The 27,521-nt window shown below is 39.9% G+C and overlaps 1 protein-coding gene across 3 annotated transcripts in view; it reads right to left on the bottom strand.

Moving 5' to 3' along the window:
• TENM1 (teneurin transmembrane protein 1) overlaps nt 1–27,521 on the bottom strand; it is a 794,498-nt gene that overhangs the window by 69,524 nt on the left and 697,453 nt on the right. For all 3 annotated transcript variants that reach the window (XM_077888554.1, XM_077888556.1, XM_077888557.1), the window contains one exon: nt 6,494–6,648. In XM_077888554.1, the coding sequence (XP_077744680.1) occupies nt 6,494–6,648 (155 nt within the window). The remainder of the gene's footprint in view (nt 1–6,493; nt 6,649–27,521) is intronic.

Raw genomic sequence — 27,521 nt, 5'->3', positions numbered from 1 at the left:
TTAGATGGGCTCTAGGGAGTAAGTCAGCTCTCAAAAAGGGTGTTGCCTGTGTTCTTCTCTAGGATTTTGATGGAATCTTGTCTCACATTTAGATCTTTCATTCATTTTGAGTTTATCTTTGTGTATGGTGCCAGGGAGTGGTCTAGTTTCATTCTTCTGCATGTGGATGTCCAATTTTCCCAGCACCATTTATTGAAGAGACTGTCTTTCTTCCAATGGATAGTCTTTCCTCCTTTATCGAATATTAGCTCTCAAATTTGCTATCACACCAAGAGACTTTGTCTAACTCCCAGTTCCATTCTAGTCAGGCATGAGATGGAAGTGAGTTACCAGAGCAGGATGATTGAAAAGCAGCAACGGAAATAAAGAGCCCAATCTCTTCATAATCAACTCATCTTCTGAAGTGAAGGGCCTAGTTGTTTATAGCAGTGCTTACAAAGGGCAGTTATGCTTCAGTTATACTGAGAATTCAGTTTCACATTTCAGTAAATCAAAAAAGGATATTGATTTTGAACAAATGGCTGATTTTATTGTCAAAGCAAATTTCATTTCTTGAGATGATTAGGTTTTTATTAAACTATTTCCTAAGTGCCACTAAACACACATTCTGTGAATAAATAGCATATCCTTCAACCAAACAGCATTTGTCACCCACTAACTACAATGATATTTGGTCATTCTCTGATTGTCACCAAAAATGTAGAAGTCAGAAAAATGCACACTGGGGGTCAGAAAACTTGTGCTTGAATCTTGGCTGTATCCCTTCATAACTCCACGGTCATAGCACAATCCATAATTTTGACTACCAGTTTTCTCCTCTGTAGCTGGAGATGATTATACCTACTTCTCAAGGGTGGTTGGGTTGTGGAGATAAAATGGAACAAAATGGAACAATGTGAATAAGATGCTTAGCATAGTTCCTGGCACATAGTAAGCTCCTAATAAATGGTAGCTAATAAATATTAGCTTAATAAATGGTAGTAATTCTAAATAGTTAGAATTACTATAGGGAGGACATCATGATTTACTGAAGTTTAGGGAAGGCTATTGAGGATTAATTCTTCCCAGGGTTCAGATTTGCCTCAGAAAAGTGCAGAAGTTGGGATCCCTGGGTGGCGCAGCGGTTTGGCGCCTGCCTTTAGCCCAGGGCGCGATCCTGGAGACCCGGGATCGAATCCCACGTCAGGCTCCCGGTGCATGGAGCCTGCTTCTCCCTCTGCCTGTGTCTCTGCCTCTCTCTCTCTCTCTCTCTCTCTCTGTGATTATCATAAATAAATAAAAATTTAAAAAAAAAAAAGAAAAGTGCAGAAGTCAAAAGCGAGGAAGAGAAAGAATGTTCTCCACATCACTTCTCAGTTTCCAAAGGTACTATGCTACCATGGATGAACCTTCCCCTGCTGAGGACCTTTTGGTTTTGAAATGCAGGAAAGTAACAAGGAAATTGAGGAGTTGGGTTACATTTCTGTAGAGCAACCTTCAGAGTTGGAGGGGACTTGGAGAAAACAGTTGGTTCATTTCCCTGAGTCTAGAGAGGCTTATATTTCAAGCTGTCATAGATTGTTGCTATCCAACATTTGCTCTAAAAGTTTCAACAAGTGGGGACTCTGTAAGGCCTTTTGATAATGTATGATGCTGCCACACAGTCTTAGAGTCAGTAAGCTCCACATAAGGTCTGATTCAAATCTTCGTGTCATGCTGCAAGGCCTCTGTTTTCTCTCCTGTTTCTGTCAGCAGACTCTGTGTGCTCTCATGTAGACATTTGTCTCCACCTCCACCCATCAATATATTTTGATGTACTGAAATATGAAACTGAGCACTGTGTAAGCTCACCTGGATCACTGTAAGTATGACTAGAAACAACTGGGGCTTTGCTCTTGGAAGGTGTTATGAAGCTCCCGACTCCGCTTTCTTCCTTCTGGCTGAAGACAGCCCATGTTCTTAAGTATGGTCATGGAAAACACAGGTCCCCCATCTGCCACAGCTGTCTAAATAGATGGGGCAAACCCTGGCCATCGAGGCTGAGCATCTGGGCAGCTGTGCCACACACTGCCTGCCTCCTGGTCGACACTCTGTGCGCTCACTCAGCTGAGTTCACTCGGCTTTCGCCATCTTTGTCCACTTCTGCCACATCTGGGTGCTGATTTGCACACACCTGGTAGCTGATCTACTTTAGTGCCAGAGCCTCCCCTTCCCAGCCAAGTATCTCAAAAAAGTGATCTATTTTCACTTTCCCCATTTCCTCACCTCCCACTCTACCACTGCAATCCTACTCCAATTAATTAGCACTCTACCACAGGCACTCCTATCAAAGTCACGAATGCTGTCAAACCAAATGGCTTAAAAAAAAAAAAAAACTCAGCTTCTTTTATGTGACCTCTAAAGCAGCAGTTGTTATTAACCATTCCCTTCCTTTTTAAAAGCTTATTTCCCTTGGCTTTTTTGACTGCCCACATTCCTGGTTTTCCTCCTACTGGTCAGGTCTTTCCGTCTAGTGTCCTTTGTGGCCTCCCACTCCTCAGCCTTCTCTTGAGCCTTTGGAGTCTGGTCTTACACTTTTTTTTGATGCCATCTCTGTACCCTTCCTGGAAGATCTCATGCACTGCCCTATTTGATGTTACCATGTGTGGATTGATAATCCCAAATCATCCTCCATTTCAGGCCTTGAACTTTAGACCCATTTCCAGTTGCCTGCAAGATATATTTGCCTGCATCGGCACCACATGTCCTGAACTGGGCCCATCATTCAACTCTTGCTTCTTCTCTTCCTATATTCCTTATCTCAGAGAATGGTACTATCATACCTATACTTCCATAATTCAAAAATTAAGTCCAATATAAAAAATAGTGAAAGGGAATAAAGGGGAAAGGAGAAAAAATGAGTGAAAATATCAGAAAGGGAGACAGAACATGAGAGACTCCTAACTCTGGGAAATGAACAAGGGGTGGTAGAAAGGGAGGTGGGCGGGGGGTGGGGGTGACTGGGTGACGGGCACTGAGGGGGGCACTTGATGGGATGAGCACTGGGTGTTATTCTATATGTTGGCAAATTGAACACCAATAAAAAATAAAAAAAATGAAAAAAAATTGTTGGGTAAAAAAACAAAACAAAACAAAGAAACAAAAAAACAAAAAACAAAAATTAAGTCCATTCAACAAATTCTTTGATTTCAGCATCAAAGTTTCACTAATCTGTCTAGGTTTCTTAATCCATACTGCTGATACTTTAAGTTTGGCCATTATCCTTGCTTGCCTCTGTAACCTGCATAAAGCTGAGCAGCTTCATGGTCAGTGTCAGCAGAGTTGTGTCCCAAAGAAACATCATCTGAACATCCAAAAAACATTGCAAAGCCATTTAATTTGTACAGAAGTCTTTTGACAAGGTGCTGATCATTTATATGTATGTTTTGTCCCCATCACACCTATATTACTTTAACAGCCTCTGAAGTGGTCTCCCTGCCTGTTAACACCATTTCCCTCCACTCAATTCTCTGTGCAATAGCTAGAATGATATTTTTAAAAAGTACTTTTCTGCTTAATGTTATTATTGGCTCCCCATTGTCCACTGGATAAAACTTTGCCCTGCCGTCCCCACTTACCTATAACTTCATCTCTCACTACTTTTCCATATACTTTGCACCACACTGTCCTTTTGGGATTGGTAGACTTGTTAACTGTGCCTGCTGAGCATTATGCTATGCATGCCCAAAGAACATATAGTCCACCTTGGCAGACTAGTTGGATACAGTTTGACAAGAGAACAGATTACATATTGAATGTGGTGACACTAAATTTTAGCAAGAGAATCAAACAACAGTGAGGATTAGAACCATCAGGGAAGTGTGCCCTGAAGAAGGTGAGGTGTGAGGAGGATGGGGAATGGGATCTGGAGCAGCAGAGATAATTCCAGACTAAGGGAATGGGATTATGAGAAGCAGACCCCTAATAAAGGTGGAGGGTCATAATCTGGACACTGAGGTAGAGATCATTACAGACTCATTGTTTTGTGCCAGCCTAAGAGGAAAAATTCTAATTACTCTTTAGGGTGCTTTAAGAACAGAACAGGAAATAAGCTGCAAAGAAAGCTGCCAAATAATTTGGACACGAAGCCTGCTTTCTCTCCCAGTCAGTCTTGCTAATTTCTAATACCCACCTCCCACCCTGCCTCACTCAACTCCCTATCCATCCCCAAAACTACTGTTTTTTTTCTTTTTAAAAGATTTTGTTTATTTACTTTTTTGAGAGAGCCAGGATGGGCTGCAGAGAGGGGCAGAGGGAAAAGGACAAGCAGCCTCCTTGCTGAGCAAGTAGCCAGACTCGGGGCTCGATCTCAGGACCCTGAGACCATGACTTGAGCCATAGTCAGATGCTTAACTGACTGAGCCACCCAGGTGCCCCAAAACTATTGTTTATCCAAAGCTGAAGTTGTGTAAAGGGAAGGGAGGCCATCAGGGAAACTGAGGCTTGGAATGAAATGCCATAGGGAAAATGTGATTCGGTTTCTTGGTTACCAGGGCTCCTTTTCAATGGGCTACACTCTACATCTCTGCCTGAAAGGGATAGGTAGCATTTATTGTGGCAATTATGGCCAGCAAATGCCATGTGCGAGAGAACCCTTCTTATGGTGATGAGGATCATATGTTTGCTCTATTTAGACAAAGAATTCTCTTTTGAGCATAAATTTTCCACACAGAAACAGAGAAGTTGTTTAGACTTGACTGATTGCAATACTAAGTGTCCTATTTTAAGTTAAAAATATCTCACAAGTGAATCATATATGTGCATCTTCTCTCTTTCGTCCCCCTCCTCCACAGAAACACATTCACACCCTTCCTTACTGCCATAAATAATGCTCCTTTTCCTTGCCTTCTGTGGGATTTTGCATCATGGAAAGTTAGCCTGCTCTACAACTTGACAGCCTGATCCACTCAAATCTCTCTGAAGAATGGTTCATTCATTGGGCCAGTTTTCCAGGCCTTCCCAGTTCCATTTTATTTTTGTAGTTGACTATAATTGACTACTTTCTGCATTTCTGGGGTGAGGTGGGGGCACGGAGAGAAAAAGAAGCCCCCTAGATAGGCACATTTCTAGTATTTTATAGCCGTATGTATGTTTGGGGGATGGAGATAAGAGGGGAAAATAGACCAAGGTTTCTGGATGATGTGTTTACCTAATTTACCTTGTGATCCTAGGTTTCAGGTGGTACAAGGAATGAAACAACAGGAATGTCCTGAGTGTGGAGGGTATCACCGGTTGCCTGCCCATGCAGCAGTCCTCCATTCCTTGCCAAGAGAAGCCTGATTTTGGTTCAAGAATTAGGTGGCAATATGCTTAGGGAAGGTGACCCAGTTCCAGAGGGTCCGAATCCATTCTGGTGATCCCATTTCCCCTTTTGCCAGTGACTGGTGGAGGCAAGGGCAGTGGACCCCATTCTTCTCCGTGTGACACAAGAAGGAAATCCACTGACATCTTTCTTACCTCTGATCATCTCACTGTGTGAGATCAGGAGACTCTATTGTTGAAACTATTTAGATACGTTTCATTTTTTTTGCATATTTTTTTATTGGAGTTCGATTTGCCAACATCTAGCGTAACACCCAGTGCTCATCCTGATACGTTTCATTATTTGAAGCCAAAACCACCCTCTCTGATACACTCACTAACCAATCCTAAAATTCTCAACTTCTACTCTAATTCATTTAAAAAGATGATCTAATAATCTATTTCACCAGTCACAGATTCATGGACTAGTGGAGCGCGAAAGCCCCTTAGAGGACTGTCTAGTCTATTTCTCTCGTTTTACATACCAACCTCTTGTGTCTGCAGACTAAGGAAGATGCCCACAGGGTGCTGGAATTGTGCTGGATGCTCTGTAATCTCTCTACATGTCTAATCCCGATTTTCTACAATTGTGGTAAAATCAGAATTTTCGACTCAGCTGAAAGTTACGCTGAATTTTCCCCTTTGTTCTGACAAAGAGCTTTCCTAAATAAATGTAAAATAGATCTCAGAGGGGACGTTGCTTCTACTTAAGACTTCCAAATGCCCTAAAGATAGCTGTTTACATACACATGAATAACAAGTCATGCTCACATGTGCATTACAAACGATTTCTAAGGACTTCCCTCAGTGCTTTTCTGAATGTGAGTTACCATACGTACTATTTAAAAATGATGAAATTAAAAAAAAAGAAAAAAAATAAAAATGATGAAATTATATATCTCAGAAAATACACAATAAAGACTGGCCTTGCCCTCCAATTGATTCAAATTTCAGAGCCTTCACTCCTGTTCTAATGCCAATATTCCACCAGCATTACTCCCAAGTGAGTTTTTCTGAGGAAAAAAAAAGTAACTTACAGAAAGAGAAACTTCGGCTATCTGATGTTATAACAGATACACCAGGCTTCCTTTCTACCTAATTTCTGTATGAGAAAATTGTTATCCATTTCCATGATGCCAAATGGTGATAGCATTTGAAAAGCAGCGGTGCCTACCTGAGTGATGTCCATTCCTGAGTCACAGCTCAGGGGCTGTGTGGAAGTCAGACCATTTGAGCCGATTACAGTTGTGATCACAGCTTTCTCATCAATTCTCCGAATCATGGTCCCATCCACAAAGTAAATGAATCCATGCCTATCAACTGTGATGCCTGTTGGGAAAGAGCAAATGAGCATTAGTAGTCTAGTGGGCCACATTTGCACCAAGATCAGTATTTTGAAAGAAGCCACAGAAATGGAAAAGCATTTTAAAGACATATGGATTCAATTTTGCTCAGCACAGACAAGACAGTAATGGGAGAGGTTTGTTCGGACACACATTTGCTTCTTTGTGTATTGAGAAGAAATGATAAAATGTAACATGAGGAAATAAAGCCAGGTCTAATTATTTTGTGTTGTCTAGTTTTACATTGCTACCCCCCCAATACTTGATTACCCCCCCGCCACACACATAGAAAAAAAATCTTCTTTAAGACAAATGAGAAAAGACAGGGGAGGCAGGGTATTTTACATTTCTTTTAGGGTGCAGATGCATAGGCCACCGCTTATTTTCATAGTTGCATTAGAAATAACTGACTTGGAAAGCATTAAAGTTATTTTCATCAATTCACACTCAACCCACAGAGACTCTGTAATAATTCTGATAAACTGGACTGAGTTTTTTCTCTGTATTACTTATTAAGAGGAGTTTGGAGAGCAAAATTATAGTGTCACAAAGGGAATGGTTAAACTTCTAGAAAAAAATGAAAGCCAATAAAATTCTCACAGTAGTTTTTACACATTATGTTAATTACAGCTTAGTGTTTTGGAAAATATATAATAGCAGTTACAAGGCTTGGGTTCTAATACTGAACACATCATTTACAACTCCTATGTGATTTTGAGTCATTCGTGTCTCTAAATTTTAGCCTCCTCTTCAGTAAAATATGGAAAAGATTATCTGCTTGTGATATTGTGATTTATAATAAGAAATATATATTTGGCCTTCGTCCCTGTTTTTAGCACAAAGCTGCTAAAACTCTGGAAATTTCCAAAATGCCAAGAGTGATAAAGGTGTCTTTTGTTATGCTAATGAGGTGGTTTTTGGACTGCATCTAAAGATGGGTTGGTTACCAGGAGAACCATTTATGAACAGAGGGTTGGAACTTTGGGTCCCGCCCCCAGACTCCCCTGTGAAGAGGAGGGGGGCTGGAGACTGAGTTCAATTACCAATGACTAATGATTTAGTCAATCATATATATATAATAAAGCCTCTAGTAAAAATCTGAAAGGACAGGCTTTGGAGAGCTTCCAGGTTGGCGAACACATGGAGATCTGGGGGGAGCAGTGTGCCTGGAGAGGGCAGGGAAGCTTCATACCTTCTCTCACATACCTTGCCCTGTGTGTATCTTCCATCTGGCTGTTCCTGACTTACATCCTTTTATAATAAATCAGTGATCTAGTTAGTAAAAGGCTTCTGTGGGTTCTGTGAGCCCCTCTAGCTCATTAATTGAACCCAAGGAAGGGGCTGTTGGGACCTCCAGTCTATAGCTGGTCATCCAGAAGCACAGGTGACAACCTGGACTTGAGATTGGCATCTGGAGTGTTTGTGTGTGTGTGTGTGGGGGGGCAGTTTTGTGGGACTGAGCCCTTAGTCTGTAAGATCTGACACTTTCTCTGGGTAGATAGCATCAGAATTTTGTGAAACTATAGATTACACAGCTGGTATCAGAGAACTCCTTGCTAGTGCTGTGGGGTGATCCCCCATCCATGCTGGAAATTGGTCTCAGAACATTGTCTACTGCCTTATCTGAGCTAAGGTGACCAACTGTCTCCGTTTGGGACTGAGGCAGGGTTCAGTTTTAAAACTGGGACAGTTCTGGACAAACTGGGATGAGTTGGTTACTCTTTGCCTAAGTTGTTATAAATATCATATGAAATAATACATTCAAAAGTGTCAGACACATATAAAGAACATATGGCTCAGCTCCTGCTTCCCTCAGTGCTTTTGATAGTGCTCTTGAAAATAACCACATGGCATTACTTTAAAACCTGTCTACAATTTAGTCTTTTCCTCTCTCTCCTTTATCCAGACCTTGTGAAACACCGAATGTATATTAAAGTTAGGAACATCTGTGATAACAAGCATGTCCTTTTGGCGTGTGCACACATACATTCACACACACAATCATTTTCTGGGTAAAGAGTGAACTTAAAGCCAATTTATAAACCCAACTTAATAAACTGCTTTTAGATGAACTAATTTATTGGCAGGAGGTTAATATTAAGACTTGGTTTTACAGTGCATTTTGATTAATCCTGATGTTCTTCATGAAGTATTAATCCTTAATATCTGGAAAAGTTACAGATTCATTTTAATATTTCCTGAATACCTCTAAATTCATCTATGTTCTGGAGACTTCTTCAAGGACACCAGCATGTCTGCACAAGGGGAAGTTCATGTCATTAAGTCCCTTTTTCATTTGTAGATGCATAAGGACCTTTAGGGAGGTTTTTAAAAAGACTTTTAAGATTGAGCAGGTCAAAGGATGGTGGCACATGAGCATTTCTTACAACTTCAGAATATTTGGATTGAGGATGAATCAAGAGGGACCTCTGTTTTCATTATTTTTTGTGGGGGGGCCAAAATCAGTTTCTCGAATGCCTAGTATTTGGTCTGCTTTGTGGCAGGCCTATGATTACCTTCTCTGATCTCTTTATTAAATATCAGTGAGGGCAGCCCGGATGGCTCAGCGGTTTAGTGCCACCTTTGGCCCAGGGTGTGATCCTGGAGTCCCAGGATCAAGTCCCACATCAGGCTCCTGGCATGGAGGCTGCTTCTCCCTCTGCCTGTGTCTCTGCCTCTCTTTCTGTGTGTCTCTCATGAATAAATAAATAAAATCTTTAAAAAAATATCAGTGAGTATGAAATTTAAAATTTCGTTGTGATAAGAGGATGGACAAAAAAATCAAGACTCAAGTCTGGAGAGAGAAAGGCTGAGAGTAGTTCCACTTGAAGTGTTTAAAATCATGGATTATTTGCCAAATACATACTGCATGTCACTGTGCCAAGTTCTGTGAAGGCCAAAGTACAAAAAACCTAAGTGCACAGAAACTAAGAGGAGTATACCAGGAAAGTGTTGCTCTAAGTAGGACGCAGGACATTTAGAGATTCTAATCCCTTGAAAATTGGATCAGATTTACAAAAGGTATAAAGAAATAAATGTGTCCCGACAAACTAGTATGTTTGGGGAAGTCCTTACATCTTTATATGGACACTAGGGAGGACAATTTTGTTGCTCTGACCACTACATTTCTCATCTCTATCAGAGGGTAAAGTGTGTACTAATCTAGGGAGGATAATCCTGGACTTTACATGAATTTTCACCTTTTCAAAAAAAAATTTATTTATTCATGAGAGACATACAAAGAGAGGCAGAGACACAGGCAGACAGAGAAGCAGGTTCTCTGCGGGAAGCCTGATGCGAGACTGGATTCTAGGACCCCGGGTCACGACCTGAACCAAAGGCAAACGCTCAACCACTGAGCCACCCAGGTGCCCTGGCTTTCCACTTTTAATTTTTGTTTACTTCTAAATACTGTGAACTGCTCTCTCTCTCTCTCTGTTCATGTCAGTTGAATTCCACAGATGAGGCTTATTAAGTACTCACTGTTGGCCTTCAGGGCTTATTTCGCTGATGGTAGGATATTCTCCTTACATATATTTGTGTAGTGATTTCTTTTATTGTGGCCAAAATTCCAGCAGGTTCTGTTTTTCTTGAGACTCTTTAATTAAATAAATTTGATTGAGTTATACTTATGTTTGGAGTGGAAAAGGAAATAGTAGAAAAGTCTTTGAGGGGCTGTGTGACAGATGTTTTATTAGTGCATCTAGGTATATTTTATATGTACATATTTTCATTTCTTCTCATTTTCTTTCCCTAACCAACCAACCAATGCACACACGAATAGATTCCCCAAACAATTAGTTTCACACTCTTCACTGGTGAGGTTTAAGAGGTGTGTGATTTTCACTGAGGTTAAAAACCAAATTGGAAATCCCAGGCAGGAAAAAGAGAATTATTTTTGCCATTACTTGGAAGGCGGTGGTCTCCCCTCCCATAATGAGTATTGTTGTAGCCCAAGGATGTCGATGATGCAGTCAGCGTGATCTATTACCGTTTGTTGGGCTGAGTGGGAGAAGGTGGCACATGCCCTATATATTTTAAGCTTTATTTTCCAGAGATTGGGACGTGAGTGAGTGATTTCAGAGCACATAAAGCCATCTGGGGCTAGCAAGATCTGCAGATGCAACTGACTTTTATATTTTGATATTGTTGTACCCAGATTTCCAAAATTTGGTACCTAATGCTATGGGCATAATTTTTTCCAATGGCCACATCCATTCATGTGCTTACTGATAAGCATTTTCATTACCACTTAAAACACATTGGAAGTCACAGTCTTTGGATAAGAAAGGAATTAAATAGCACTGAGAAGACCACTTCCAGGGTTTCAAATTTTGACCAGTATTCATTTTGAGAGCAAGCAAAAATATATAGATCTCTGATGTTAGCACAAGGTTAGGCTGTGGGTGGAGGTGGAGGTAGGAAAAACAACACAGCTTGAGCCCCCACACCACCCCACCTCCAGGAAGGAAAACACTGGGCTCAGACGCCCAGACAGCATGTTTAGCTTGGAGCACATTTTTACATTTGTGAGAAAATAAATAAATCTTTGTAAATTAGTGCATATAATGAAAGCACTGACAGACCATAACCTGGAAGTGTGAATGGTGCTGTCTCCATTCATCAGCATTAAGCCCTAACAAGCTCTTTCTATGGAGGGACCTGCTCATAAATAAAGTGCATATTGTAAGAAAGATTATTCACAATGTCTTATGCAAAGTAGGGGACATTATATAATATCTGAACTGTAGGCTCTTCTCTGTGAAGCATAGCTCTGTATGAAACAGCTGCAAATTACAGGCAAAATTATTTGACTTCTTCCCTTGTCTTATTATCCTCCAATGAATAAATACTATAATTCTGAAGAAGACAATTGCCTAAAGCTGGGGCAGCCCAGATAGTTACTAATAAATGTATCACCTGTTGGGGAAGAGAACTGATCAATACCAAAGCAGCAGGGATTTCCTGATGTGAGGTCACTGCGAGTCCAGATGTGGAGGTTAATAGCCCAGAAACGGTAGCTAAAATCTCAAATTAGGTAGCAGTGAAGATCAGAGTATTTGGCTGTGCAGAATGCCAATTTCAAATGTTGGCAGAAGGCATCTTTGTATTGAATTTATAAAAATTACAGCTGTTGAGGCCACCTACATTTTTATTATTTCTATATTAAAAATGAACCTTCTTTCTGAATATAGGCTTTGGAAAGTAGTCATAAAATTCTCTGCATCTACAGCCCTAGCAACCAGAAAACTGAAATACTGGTTTCTCCCCCCTGCCACGATGTGCTCTTTAATTTTATGATACAGAGATAAATGGTTAAAATAAACTTTCAGAAAATGTCCGAAGTGCAATATGGTGTCAGCTCAATCTCCAATACTGAGGGTACTGAATTGTGTAACTGACATTAGCTGTTGATCATAAAGTGCCCTCTAAATCAGAAAGAGATTAAAATATTTTGCTTTGTTTATGTGCAATCCATTTCTCTGAAAATTGGTATCATATGTTGGTCTATATGGAAATTCTCCAAGGGGCAGAAAAGTCCATTCTCCAACTGATCTGACTACTGTCTACTTAATTACCCACTGGGATCAGAAAGGGTCAAGTTACTTCTGCACAGTAAGCCTGTTAAATTCCCTTGCTAGGCAGCCCCTAAATGGAGCTTCTAGAACTTGGAGGAATTACAAATATCTGTGTGTCACTAGGGTTGGAAGGAGGCAGGGCTTAATGACCAGCTGAAATGATTTCACTGTGTCCTTAACAATGAGAACAGGGTTTCTTCAGTAAGAGACTCTAATAAACTCACTGTAATATTGCATGACTAGTGAATGGTGTAACTTAGTTGATCCGATATTGGTTAATAAAAAAGTTACAGTATATTCTAAACAGTAAAGGTCATTTTCCAAAGAATTTAAATACAAATTAAAAATGATAAGCACTCAAATGAATATTCTACTGACTGGAATGTTCTTTCTTTCATGACTCACAAGATACCTTAAAGGGCTTCAGAGATATCATAAAGAACAAAAGATGTTTGGGCTTAGTTAACCAAGAATTCCGGTTGAAAGAAAGGCCAGTTTTTAACATTTGTCTTCTCTTCAGCTCCCTCTGATCCTCTCAAAGCTTTAACCTTCAGGGCAAGGCAGGGTGAATGAAGAGCTCTCCTACCTCCACCAACCACTATTTTTCTAAAAGCTTACTGAGGAAGCTCTTTCTCCTGATTTATTATTAAATTTGTTTTGTATCTGTTATATGTCAAGTACAGTGCTAGGCATGAGGAGTACAGCAGAGTAGTATAAAAACAGAGCTCAGAAACTGGTGGGGGAGATGAAGCAATGACCAGACAATTACAGCGCCTCAAGATACACTAGTTTAGAAGTCCAGGATGCCATGGCAGCAACCTTGGGGAATGGGCTGGGGAAATGAAGGTCACACTCAAAGTAAGTGACACATAAGTAAAATCTGAATGACCATGTCGAATTCCTGATGAGCCTAGTGTGAAATCCAGGTAAGCACTACTGAAAACCCATGAAGGCTGACTAATATCACTCAATAATAATCATTTTCATTTGCTGGGACTACTATGATATTCCAGGTATGGTGCTGGATTCTCTCCATCCATTTTTTCATTTAATCCTCATTGCAGCTTTGTGGAGTAGGTATTGTTGTCATTTTTCAGATGGGGAAGCAGAGGTTCAGAGGTTGAGTTAACTCCAGGTTAACTACCTAGAAAATGCTATACTTAGATCATTTGTCTGAGTTCAATGCCCTTTCTCTTCATCTCTATTCCATGTAGCCTACAAGGGGCTATCTATCCCTTTACCTTATCACGGGAGTGGGGTGCAGACTGGTCTCAGAAACTCCATGAAATTATCTGCAAGGTATTATGTGTATAGGGAGATGGTCCATTGTTTTAAATTGTCAGAGTGACTAATGACCCCTCTCAAAATATTGTTAAGAGTTCTTATATTCCTATAGATCACTTGGACTTTTTCAGAATTATTCTTCAAAGATACTCCATGGCTTCATCTCCATAAAGTTGGTGAGTTTTGAGAAAGTACTCACAGTTTCCATGTGTTGGGGATTTTGGTACCTACCACACCAAAAGAAGACCCCAGAAACAAGAGTGACCAACTCCTGTGTTGGCAGGGGTCAGGCAGGTGACATAAATCTGTAAGTTAGTGCCCGGTGTTAGACTCTATAGGTTCTAGGGGAAACTAAGGTTAACCAAAGAGAGCAGGTGCCACCTGAATGCATTCAATCTTGTCTTTCTTCAATAAATAGAGTGTGGGCCAAAGGAATTATATTTTTGAACTGGATTTATTCCTCGAGTTGCCGATTTATGATGCTTGCTAGAGGATAATCAGGAGGAATATATTGTCAGTGAAGAGGCTGCTGTGGGCAGAGAAGATCCATGAACTTGGACTAAATCTAATAACCAGTGTAGTGCTGCTGTGAAAAGTTATGTCTTGCTACAGAGATGTCCCATATATTCCCTGCCCCCAGAGATGCATAGCCTCCCCCGCTATCAGCATCCCCTACCAGAGTGGTACATTTGTTACAATTGATGAACCTAACACTGACATATCATTATTACCCAAAGTCCACAGTTTACATTAGAGTTTACTCTTGGTGTTGGACATTGTATGGGTCTGGACAAATGTATACTGACATGTATTTACCATTAGAGTAACATACAGAGTAGTTTCAGTGTATGAAGGTTCTGCTCAATTTTTCTGTGAACCTAAAATTGCTCTAAAAATATAAAGTCTGTTAAAAATTATGTCTCGGTATTAGCACTATAAAACCAGAGATAATCAAATGTACTTGTGATTCTCATCATTGGAAAATGAAATAATCTGGATGGCTGATATACAATACTTGTTAAGAATGTGGCCTCTTTTGTCCCCACCAAGATCAAAGCTCAGAATTGGTGACAGATTCATCAAATTTAGTCAAATCAAACCAGAAAAGTAGGCGTCCAAGCTGAACTCAACTCTGCTTTTGCTCTGCTACTTTTCTCTTCCTCACCCTTCCTTCGGAAAGCCCTCTCTCTTTAGTATGGCAGAGACAATGCTATGTATTCAGGTCATCCTATCTATTTTTATTTCTGAGAATAGAGCTAGGTTACATTTCCCAACTTCCTCTGTAGTTAGGTGTGGGCAGAAATGATGTATGCTACTTCTAGGCTTGGCCCCCTTAACAAAACCTCTGTTGAGCTCTTCCATGGATCACCCTCTTCCCCTGCAGGCTAGCCAGATACAGAGGGACTGAGTAGCTATTTACCAGATAGAAGGAGCCTGGTTCCCTGAATTACCACTTGAAGCAGAGGTTTCTCCCACATCCCCAGGGCAACCCATTTGGACTATGAGCAAGAAACAAAGTATTATTTTGTTAAGCCCTTGAGAGTGCATGTTTTTTTTTCCCCCTCCATTTTCTATATAGTTGTTAGCTTGGCCTGACTATCACATTTACCAACTCAAATACTATTCACCTTTTAAAGCTTCTACAAGATGTTTCTCTTCTGGAAAGCCTTCCCTGCAAATTCCAGTTCAATCTGGTGTCTTTGTTTTCTAACCTACAGAAGCTGGTTTTTGTTTTTGTTTTTGCTTCTTTAAGTGTGAATTTTCCAATCATGCTCTGTCCAGGCAATAACTCCTTGAGGGAAAAACAACTAGATTTTATTATGCTTTACTTTTACATCTCAACAAATCCAGTAGACCTGGACACAGATGTTCAATAAAACATGCTGAATTATAGACTTAATTGTCACATGTTTACAGATTTCCCTCAATTTATGATGAGGTTACGTCCTGATAAACTCATTGTAAGTTGAAAATATCATTAAGTCTAAAATCTTTTAATATGTCTTACCTACTGAACATCATAGCTTAACCTAGCCTACTTTAAATGTGCTCAGAATACTTATGTTAGCCTACAGTTGGGTAAAATCATCTAACACAAAGCCCATTGTATCATGAAGTGTTGAATATAGCATACAATTTATCACATACTATACGGAAAGTGGAAAATAGAATGGTTGTATTTTGTGATCATGTGGCTGGGTGGTGCGGCTTGCTGCTGCTGCTGCCCAGCATCATGAGAGTATTGTACTGCATCTTGATAGCCTGGGAAAATATCAAAGTTCAAAATTCAAAGTATGGTTTCTACTGAATGCGTATTGTTTCTGTACCATGGTGAAGTAAAAAAATTGTAACTTGGGGACTGTCTGTACATTGAAATGCACCTAAGTTAAATCAAATAAGGCATGCCGTGAGGTCAAGAGCTTCACATAAATTTCTCTAACAGTGAGTTTAGAAAGAAGGTAATGATACATTCTCTCTCTAAAGACTTTTAAGAGGAGTACAGTCCCCTATCAATTAGTGATGATTAGCATATGGGGGGAGGAAGTGGGTTACCAACCAAAAGCAAATAGAATGAGAACCACAGATCAAATGAACTGCAAATAAATTTGATCCATGTAGCTTGCTACAATGAATAGCTCAGACTCCCTCAAATCCACTTTGCTCTGTCAAAGCTTTGTGTTGTGATCTTGTGATGTCTTTCAATCTTACCATCTCAGGAGTACTAAAGAAACAGAAATGCCTCAAGATTTTGCCTTAATTTGCTTCACTTCTTTGCCTTCCCATAAGAAAAAGCAGAGAAACCACTGGCTCCAGGGTCACATCAGGGAATCTGGGTTCCAGGCTGACTTCTGACACAGATTAGCGGTAGGGCTTTGAGTAAGGCACTGAACTACTCAGTGTCTTGATTTCCTAACCCATATCCTACCTACTATACAGGGTGAAATGGTGTGAGGCTCACAAGAGCCAATGAAATGCAAGTACTTTGAAAAGGATTCAGTGGTGCTAAGTGGTGTCCCTATTGCTCAGTCATTGCTATGATTCTTTCTGAAAGGGACTTTCCTGAGCCTAGAATCATGGATGAACATTTCCTCATAGGCCCTGCTCTAACATTTTAGGCTTTTCCATGTTGGACAGGCATAGTATATGATTTAAGTCCATAAAGCATTATGTAACCCTTGTCAGTAGCAGAGTTGCCCTATGTTAGATTCACCATAGACAAGGCAGTGGTTGAAAAACAATTTTGTTAGCTTAGGGGAAATACTGCACTATTGAAAGGTTGGTATAAAAGCCTTCAAGCTAAACAAAACAAAACAAAAACCCTTCAAGCTTTTATGAGATGGCTAAAGTTTTTATCCAGAGAATCAAATAAATGAGGCTCCATGCTATGCAACTGGCTCAGGGAGTTCCTGGGCCAGAGGTGGTGGTGGTGGTGGTGTCTCAATATATAACAGTGATACCAGATGCTAGTAAATGTATGAATTCTTTTTCCTTGTTTTAAAGATGTAGGTGTGTGTATGTGTGTGTGTAAGAGAGATTGGGGTAAATAGACGGTTCTAGTTCAAGTTGAAATGCACATCTCTCATTTTATTTTTGTGTTAGAGTTCTTGTTTAAAAGATGCCTGCAGGCTGAGATTTAAGGGGACTCAGTACATATGGGCTAAGATAAATGAGGTTTACCAAATGTAAGCTGAATATTTTATATTCCTTCCCCCCTTAAAAATTCTTAAAACATCAAGCAACCATATCTGGGACACTACTCAGATACATTTTGAAGAAATGCCTCTGTCATCCTAAGGAAACAAACTGCCTCGCAAGAACATTATGTGAACAATTAGCCTGAGGAGGGAAAGTTCATTTATTGCCCATGGACCAGCAAAAAACTAATTGCAGTTGTTACACTCTAGGGAAAATGAGTCTCTCTCAAGGTATGTGAACGACTGAGAGGTCCTAATAAAAAAGCAAACTAAGTACAATACCTTGGCCTGAATACTCAATAAAAGCAGGATATGAGGAATTAAGCCTGACAGTGCTTACTATTCACAAAAGTGGGCTAACTCAAGAAGAATCAAAATTTCTGTAGGATAATTATTTGCATGTAGTGCCCATTCAAAAACAACACAGAAGGCCCTTTTAAAATTCTTCCAACATCTGTACATCTTGACTAACGAAGTTAACATTAGAAGAGAGGTTCCCAAAGTCAGAAATGGTAGACAGTCACTGGCAAAAGGTAAGGAAGTGTAACAAATACTGCATGAATATAATTTTTAAACCTCTTAATGGAAGTTTAAGAGACATTTAGGAGGACCAATGTGGGCTCAATCAATATACGAGTATAACACACACACACACACACACACAAACACACACAAATACACAAATATGACAGCTGAGTAAAAAAAATAGTCAAAGCAGTTGCCTTATGAGACAAACAACTTTTTTCTTTTCTACATCCTCACGTACAAGCTCGACATTCGGGAGGCCTAAGGTTTTCTTGAAAGGAATTGAAGACTACTGGGGTGCCTTGTTCATAAGGGGCTGGACTCTTCCCTACCCTTGTCTTGACTGTGATTGGGGTTTCCACAGCCATCCCCACCTTTTTTCTCTAAATTCAATCACTCAGACATGTTCATGGGAGATATGGGAGGAGGAGGAAGAATCTGGGTAGAAGCTGGGTGATCCCGTTGAGACTGACTGTTAGAACTTCCCATAATCTCCCCAGTGCTCAGGTGTGTGCCTTTGTCTACTGGTGAGAATGAAGGCTGAGCTGCCCATGTCAGTGGATTACTGTAAAGACCAAATAAAATAGCATCTATTCTGCCTGCAAAATCTTTCTGAAAAGTTAACACAAGTGATGTTCATATTTATGTTTTTGATTAACTGTTAGCTTTCTGGCATCATCCTGGAGTTGATTGGCTACATGATTACCTGCTTCAGCATGGCTTGACTCAGGGCTCAGGAACCTGATGTGTAGTCCTGTCAGCATCTCTGCCATGCTGGCGATGATGATGAGTCTGTACAGGGTCCTGTGTTACTTTTCCAGTCAATTGGTCTATGTCATGGCTCTAAAACATACTTTTCCCTTTGCCATCGCCACATATTTGCTTTCCCTGTGCGTGGAGGGCCCTTTCTTTCTCCTAGCATCCCAATCCTGCTCATCTTTCAGGACACAGCACAAGTCTAGCCTCAATAATTGGAATATACGAACTGAATTGATGACTTTCAAACATCTTGATGGAGGTCTTCCCTTGTCAATTAAATCAAACAATTTCATCATTCTTTTCTGATGGTAGAAATCTTCTGAATGTATTAGAAATCATGTTTTACCAATCCCAGTGGGTAGGAATAAGGATCACAAAGAGGTATAGTGTTGTTAGGTTGCAGATCTAAAGTCTGGCCTGTGACTACGAGAACAGGGTATCTTGGCTGGACTCACTCAAGAATGCACTTTAGATACGAGTTTGGACCATTTTAACAAATTCATTTCAGGACCATCCTAACCTTCACAGGAAGGGCTGAGTTATTCATTTCCCATTTAGTGTTAGCTTTTTGCTCTCCACTGTCCTACTTTCTCTTCTTTGATCTTATTCCTTTTTGAGTTCACTTAACCTAACCTATCAAGAATGGAGGTTAGAATCTAGCTTCTAGTTTTCTTTCCTCACGTGTCCATCTCTTTTTCAGACTCCTTTCCTTTCTTCCACCTCTATTCCCCCTTCTGCTCATTTTTCTCTCCCCTTTTGCCCAAATGACCGCTCTCCATTCTCTGAACGCTAGGAATGTTTACAGTTTATATCACACAACCTAATGCTAGATTATAGTCTTCTCTGAGGATTCCTCTCTTTTCTCCTCAACCAGAACATATTCCACTCATGGGCAGGGACCATGTCTTTTTAGTCCACTTATAATTTCCAAATTTTCCCATGCAGACCAGATTATTTGCTGCTTGAAAAGCTTAACAGAATGGTGGAGCTCAGTGAACATGGTTGTTTTTCTAACAAGATCTACTGGGAGCGTGATGAGGGTCTGACAGAGTAGTGAAAATCAGTGGGAGTCTTATAAGTAGTATAGTGGGGTCACTGACACTGGTGTCTTATCGACACCAGTTAAATATGTTGAAAGTCTTAATTAAGATGATGGCATTTCTGGATACCTGTTTGATAACTGGGAGGTCTTTGTTGTCACAAGAGATCACCGCAGTGTTTGGAGACAGCATTTAGCTGTGTGCTCCTGCCACACAGGAGTGCTTTCTATGTTAATGGAATAAAGTACTAAGATCTATAGTAGAAAGAGAACAATTTGAGCAATTAGAAAAAACCCCAAATTAATAACAGCCAGTCTAAATTAATAACCTTGAATCTAAGAAACGAGGTAAAACACAAGGAAATGGAGGCATTTAAAAATACAGCCAGATACCATTTTTTTGTGCAACTGCAGTGGTTCCTTAATTCAAAAATCTCTAGCATTTCCAGGAACTAGGAAGGTATCAATTTAGGGCCACTTCAGAAGGCAGCGGTTTTGTTTTTTAGTTAATTGACAATTTTTTTTAAACATCCAAGGAGATAATTGGAATCAAGTCATGCTGTTAAAACTAGACCAGATATCCCTGGAAAATAAGGGAGGGCCCAGCATTAGTAAACAAAACAAAACAAAACAAAACAAAACACCCATCCCATAACAGAGATCTTGAAGGTGCTAAGTGTTGATCTGTGGTTTTTCAAAAATTTCAAGCCTAACAGGCTAAAATCAGGAGTTTTAAAAGTAGTCCTCTTCCAGACCACTCTCCCCAGGAATGCTCCCAGTTTTACTATTCTGAGAAAGGCGGGCAGGTGCCTTTTGAGAGACAAGTGTGCAGGGCTAGGGTAGTAGTCTGTCTAGAGTTTTGATTTTACTTTGTTCAAGAGAACACAGGGCAAAGATTATAGAAACCAAAGTAGGTAGTTTTGGCAGAAGCCATTCTGATGGGTTTTGGCTTGGGGAGGGGCAAAGCAGACCTATCAATCTATTACTCCAGCTTCAGTTTCCTTGGGTTAGAGATGCCTTCCAAAATGGGAAATGATTCCTGAGCTCTAAGGGGAACTACGCTGTAATCAGCTTTATTTCCTGAGTAAATACTGATAAAATCAAGCACCCCCCACCTTCCTTTTCCCAAAAACCTATTACACAATCTAACAAACTTTTCGAAAAACCAAATGGAATAGCTAGTAAATGAAACTGGAAGAAAAATAGAGCAAATAACATTGGGGCTTCCTGGCCAGGCTTTGATAGTTGGGGCTTGAAGATAACTTTACATTTGAGTTATTAAGCCTTTGATTCCTCAGGGAGAAACTTTAAATGGGCCAGGACTCACTCCCAAGGAAACAGTGACTTTCTTTGGGCAACAATAAAGCTGACTCATTCTATTGAGACTTTTTTTTAAATTTTTATTTATTGATGATAGTCACACACACACACACACACACACACACACACACACAGGCAGAGACACAGGCAGAGGGAGAAGCAGGCTCCATGCACCGGGAGCCCGATGTGGGATTCGATCCCGGGTCTCCAGGATCACGCCCTGGGCCAAAGGCAGGCGCCAAACCGCTGCACCACCCAGGGATCCCTCTATTGAGACTTTTTTAATATTGGAGAAGTTCACTGTCAGGTATTCAGGGAAACCCACCTATGGACACATACTAGAGGTGCTAGAAGGTTCTACAGCCTCAAATCCAATCAGAACGAAAAGAATGGATGTATGCTGGCCACTGTAGGAGGCCTTAAAGACCCTACTCCAGGGCCAAAGCTGGTGTGTGCTCCAATACATTGGTAACTCGTGCCTTATAGGTTGTTAAATATTTTGAATATCATCTTTGCATGCGTGAAAGCCTTATTTAAAACAAACAAAGCACTTATAAAAAGGGAATTGTTAGGTATAAACTTGCAAGTAGCTTTCTAAACCCTACTTTTGATTTAAGATTTTTTTAAATTATGAAATATTTCAAATGGTAGACAACTCAGAAAATAGCAATCCACGCCACCTTGCATCTACCACCTGAATTTAACAGATGTTAACATTCACTTCACATGGGCTCATAAAAAAATAGAAAGAAAATGTTATGAATACAGACAAAGCCCCATGTCCTTATCCCTACTCCCTGTTCCCTTCTCTCCCCAGAGGTAACTACAGCCCTGCGGTTAGCGTGCGTCACTCCCATGCACCTTTTCACACAGTTTCTACATCTGTATGTGTCTACGAATAATCTGGTATTGTTTATGTGCTTCAAAAACTTATGTCAGAGATGGATGATGGTGATGACGGTACAACCATGTGAATATGCTTAATGCTTCAGAATTGTTCACTTGCAAATGTTGAAAATGGTAAATTTTATATTTTATATATTTAAAATGGTAAAATTCAAAATTCATGTTTCGTATATTTTACCACTATAATATGCTAATGATATTATGCCACATTTTTCTTTTGCAATTTTCTTTTATTCATGCAACTTTGCTTTGTGACCACTAATGTTTTTACTTGTAGATGTAGTTAATTCAGTTTTACTGTTATGCAAGATTTTGCCATGTGACTAAGCCTCTATTGATGGATTGTTAAACTGTTTCCTTTTTTTTAACCACAGTGACATCCTAGCACATGTCTCCATTAGCACATATGTACTTAGGACTTTCCATAGCTTTTCCTTCAGTTAAGTATTTTAAATACATGGTTGCAATTTTTTTCCCTTTAGTTGGACAATGTATTTTGCAAGCAAACAGAATTCAATTAGGGCTGTGAATATTCAATCTATAAAGTTTGACAGAAAAGAATTTGAATATAGTCAAACAATTTTGAAACCAAAATGATTATTACTGGTCTTGAAAACAATCCAGTTAATAAGTTATTGGTTTTAAAACTTATTTACTCATCCTTGTTCTCCTCTTCATACTTTATTTAGTACTTAATCTGTGCCAGGAACTGGCTTAGCCCATAGTGTGTCATTTCATTCTCGAGAACCCTGTCAGGAAGGTAGGTGCACCATCTCCATTTTACTGATGAGAAAACAGTGGCTCGAAGAAGTGACTAATCAATTTGAACTCAGTTTTATCTGCCTGACCCTAAAGTCTCTAGTTTTAAACTACCCCAAATGCTTCCTGAGTTTTCCAAATTTCACAGGGCCCAAGGGAGAAGAACACATAGTACGATTCAAGGGTTACTGAGAGGGCTGTCCATTTGCCTTAAAAATACCCTCACTTCAGGAAGGCTTTTCTGGGAAGGCACAAACCTTAGAGACTTTAAGGAAATATATTGCTAAATCTGACCACATAGAGTTAGAAAACTTATGTATGGCTAAAAAAAAGGAGAAATTACAAACTTGGAAAATATCTGTGAGACATATTAGGGACAAAAAGCTGCTTTTCTAACTGACAAAACACAAAGATCAAAAAAAACCACAAAGATCAACAGCTCATTAGAAAAAATGGCAGAATGAGTTTACTGAAAAACACGAATGGTCACAATAGATATGAAAGGACACTCAGCTTAGTTTACAATTAAAGAAATTCAAATTAAAGCTACAGGGTACAAGACACTATTTCCCACTGATCACATGGGCATACACTAAAAGGCTTAATGATACTCAGAGCAGCTAAGCGTATGGCAAAATGGGCATATTTCCATACTGTTGGTATAAATGTGCTCAATCTTTCAGGAGGACAATTTGGTAATATTGACTACCGCTAAAAATGAACCCTATGTATATATTTACAAAACTGCTCCAGTATTATAGGACCTAGGTTGTTCAGCACAGTACTTTAGTGGTTAAAAAAAAAAGCAAAAACATCCATCTAGAAGCAAATGGCTCAATCAATTATGGGATATCCATATGCTGTAATAATATACAGCTCTTCAAAACAAAGAGGTAGGTATACACATGCTTTTATAGAAAAGTCTTCAAGATATTTTATTAAATGAAAGAAGCAGGCTGAAGAGTAATCTATATGCTGTGATTCCTTTCACGTCAGGGGAGAAATATATAAAGGTCTCCAAGGAATCACAAGGAACTGCTAACCTTGGTTAACAGAGAGAGAGAGAGAGAGAGAGAGAGGCAGAGACACAGGAAGAGGGAGAAGCAAGCTCCACGCACCAGGAGCCCGACGTGGGATTCGATCCTGGGTCTCCAGGATTGCGCCCTGGGCCAAAGGCGAGCGCTAAACCGCTGCGCCACCCAGGGATCCCAACCTTGGTTATTTTTAAAAAGAGGGACTGAGTTGTGTGAGTTTGTGGTGAAGAAGCCGGGAATCTGCTTTTTGTACCTTTCTATAGAGTTCAAACTTTCTAATCATACTCACATGTTACTTCTCTATTTTTATGTTTCAATATCAACAGGGCTTAGCTAGATGGTGAGATTATAGGCCACTTTAATTAGTATTTTTCTACTTCTTTTTCTTATAGGATAACAAATGTAATTGAAATATGTTTACTATTGACCTCCTAGGATGCCTTCAAAGACTTTCATTTAGGTTTCTTCCTTGACTTACAGTGTTAGCCCTTTCAGCAGGTCTCCAGTAACATGCTAAGATCAGAGGAACCCACTGTCAGCCATCAGTACTGTGACACCCTAGCTGGAGAGCAGTCATGTAGGCAAGCAAGGAAACCTGAATCCTCAGAGATTGGCCATAGGACAGGGTAGTGTGTGTGTGTGTGTGTGTGTGTGTGTGTGCGTGTGCGCATGCATGCGCGTGAATGTTTATTTTAAAATATTTTCTCTTTTGTGCAGTTATAAAAATAATAAATGCTCAGAAAAATGAGAAGAAAATAAAATCACTCAATATTCCTTATGCAACAATTATCACTGCTAACATTTAAACTTCCTCTTTTGAATTTTTATTTATTTACTTTAGAGAGAGAGTACACACAAGTGGAGAGGAGCAGATGGAGAGGGAGAAGGAGAATGAATCTGAAGCAGACTTCCTGCTGAGCATGAAGTCCAGAGGGGCCTGACCCCACCACCCTTGAAATCATGACCTGAGCCAAAACCAAGGGCCAGATGGTTAACCAATGGAGCCACCCAGGTGCGCATAGATAAACTTCCTTTTGCACTTTATCTCTTAAGTACACAGTACCCCTACACCCTTACAGAGGTAGCAGCATGTGGTTTATACAGTTGTATTCTGAACTTTCCATTGAGTAATATTTTGTGAATATTTTCCTTACACCTGCAAGGGTGTGCCAAGGTTTGGGGACTGTGGGAGTGGTCTGTCTTGAGTGCTGACAGCAAGGGGAGTGAATTTTCACTAGAAATAGTAAAAACAATAATAACACTGATGAATAGCAGGTCTGTGTTTACTACCACCATTCACGGGAAAGTCTAAACAGTGTCACTGATGAAACAGTCCTCTCACTGTCATACCCTTTTAAGTATACCACCGTGTCTGCCCAGTTCTGAAAAGAGTGGGAAGAGAATAGGGTGAATTTCTATATAGGGGTGACAGGTTGAGGGCTGGGCAAGGGCTCGGTTAGTCAGGGGAATCACTGAACCAGGGAAGAAATAGGAACCATTTCCAACATGTCCTACTTGATCAGTTTGCTGCTTAGATTCATCCAGCTTAGATAACTTCAGAGAATCCACTGGACTTAAAAAAAAAAAAAAAACAAACCAATCCTAGGAGCTGTCTTTTTTATGTGCATATAACTTAAGTCATTAGTGCCTTCAAAACACTGATCTAAATGCTCTGTGTGGTGCCATCTATAATATTTGGGCTGAAATGGCCCAAAATGCAATCAACTGATCAATTACAAAAATAAAAATGGTCCTTCTGGTTCCATTTCCAGCTGTGTTTTAGCTCATGATGATGTTAAAATCATGGATTTCCAAAGACGTATGAGTTTGCTGCATGTTGCTTGAGTTTTACACTGTACATGTGCTAATTCACTCAATATTGCTGGAGGATCAATGAAGCTAAAAACATCTGATGACTTCTCTGTTGTGGAGTGAATTTTCTGGATTCTCTGGGAAGTCAAGGCACTGTAGATTTCAGATTCCTTCAAGAATCAGCAAAGCATGCTAGACTCACCAGGAAATGACTTCCTCTTTGTTTTGATAGTCAGCTCCATGCATTTGGTAAACGTGAAATTATTAGGCCATCATGTATTGATGGTAGAGCAATATGGGGCCATGATCAAAGGTGTAGCTCTAATACAGTTTCATGTTTTAGAACCTTAAAAACAAACATTTTGCATTGAAAGAAATTTCCTAATTAATTTCTGCAGAATTTGTACATTAAAACATCTTACCCTGCTGGAGAAGACTGATAAAGCAAACGTACTACCTTCTGCTGAAGAGAAACTGTATTTAGAAGGAATTTGCTATTCTCATAAAACTTTTAATAGGAAGAAGTGAATCAAATTCCTTAATTACCATTTTATGGTTGGTAAAAGGGCAAATTACATGCCATCCATTTCTAAACTTCTAAATGTCTCTGGTGCTTTTAATTAAAGCTGCCATCTAGAAACTACTAAAGCAATTTTATGCAATTAGTTATTTATAGGTTACCATAATACACCACTCAAAATATGATTTCAGTGATTTGCAGTCTGTTTGTGTGTGATCTCTGTCATTTTTGTTTAGTGGGGAGGGAGTTCTTTTTATCAGCTGAGGTGATTCTTCAGGGGACAGATAAAGCTGTGACACTGTGGAGCTGTGATAAGGAGGCAAAGTTATCTTGGCTAGTGATCTAAATAAAAAGAGGAAGAATCATAATTCCATACTGTTTGTCTTGATATGTAGGGGTCTATGTTTTATCTTAGACAAAACTTCAGAGGAGAAGTATTATTACAGTTACTCCCCCATTTCTCCCCACTTTGCCACCATTGTGCTAGGTACCTAGCATCTCATTTCCTCATGCTACCCTAGGGTTAGCTCCCACCTTGGCTTGTTCCCGTCAGGTGATCTCATTGGTCCAAACACACCCAGCCTGTGCTTCATATGCCCTCAAGTCCCCCCATAAAGTGTTTTAATGAGGAATTCAGGTTTTGCTCTCTCACGCAATACCCTGCACTAAACACTGAAGTTCATATCTGAAGAAAACCCTTATGAAGTGACTTTAATGGCAAAACGGTGGGCTGCTAAGGAAATTACTTTGGTTAGCTGGGCCTTTGTGGGCTCCCCAAACTACAACATGCACAAGAAGACAGCACTGGAATTATTGAGTTTCAATGTTGAGAGGGATAAACTAGTCAGTCACATACAACTCTTGAATCCCATTCTACCTTGACTCTTGCTTCTTTTGTGTCACTGTTCCTTTTTGGAAATGATCAAGTCTCAGACTGACTTACAAGGACACGGAACTTGCCTCCCTCCAAAGTCACTTATTCTGTGTTTGGGTTAATATTATAAGTAGTGTTGTTATTGGCAACAAAACAGTAAGCCTGATCCTAATGGTGGGTAACATTTCACGTGTACACACTACTGCTGGGCAGTGCGCTTTGCAATGCACCTTACGTGTACTACCGAACACCGTTGTGTAGGCACTATTAACTAGTATTCTATCTGCACAAACGGGGCAGCCACAGCTCAGGGAACTTAGGCGACTTATTCAGGGTCACACATTTAATGAGTGGTGAATCTGCGATATGCATCCAGTTCTGTTTGACTCCAGAATCTGGGAACTTATTTCTCATGGTATTTGGCCTCTTAAATACTATCTCTGTGTTTGCTAGAATATTATGCATGTATGAAAATTAAAATAAATGCAGAAGAAAAAGTCATTTAATAATGCATTTGTAGCTTTATAAAACTTAAATGAACTCAATCCAGGTTCCTCTGTATTAACCATTGATGTTTCCTGGACCTAATTGCCAAAGCTAAACCTACGTGCCTTCCTTTTGTCCGACTTCACACCAACAGTTTGATGGCTTTAGGATTCTGACAGAACAGCAAGAAAGGTTTTCAAGTTCCAGCTGCTGACATAATATAAGGTCAAAATCACTTGGCTATCATAGGCAGAGGCATTGGAACAA

This window comes from Canis aureus, chromosome X (genome assembly GCF_053574225.1).
Source record: "Canis aureus isolate CA01 chromosome X, VMU_Caureus_v.1.0, whole genome shotgun sequence".
NCBI classification, from domain to species: Eukaryota; Metazoa; Chordata; class Mammalia; order Carnivora; family Canidae; genus Canis; species Canis aureus.
This window is presented reverse-complemented; position numbering and strand designations above follow the sequence as displayed.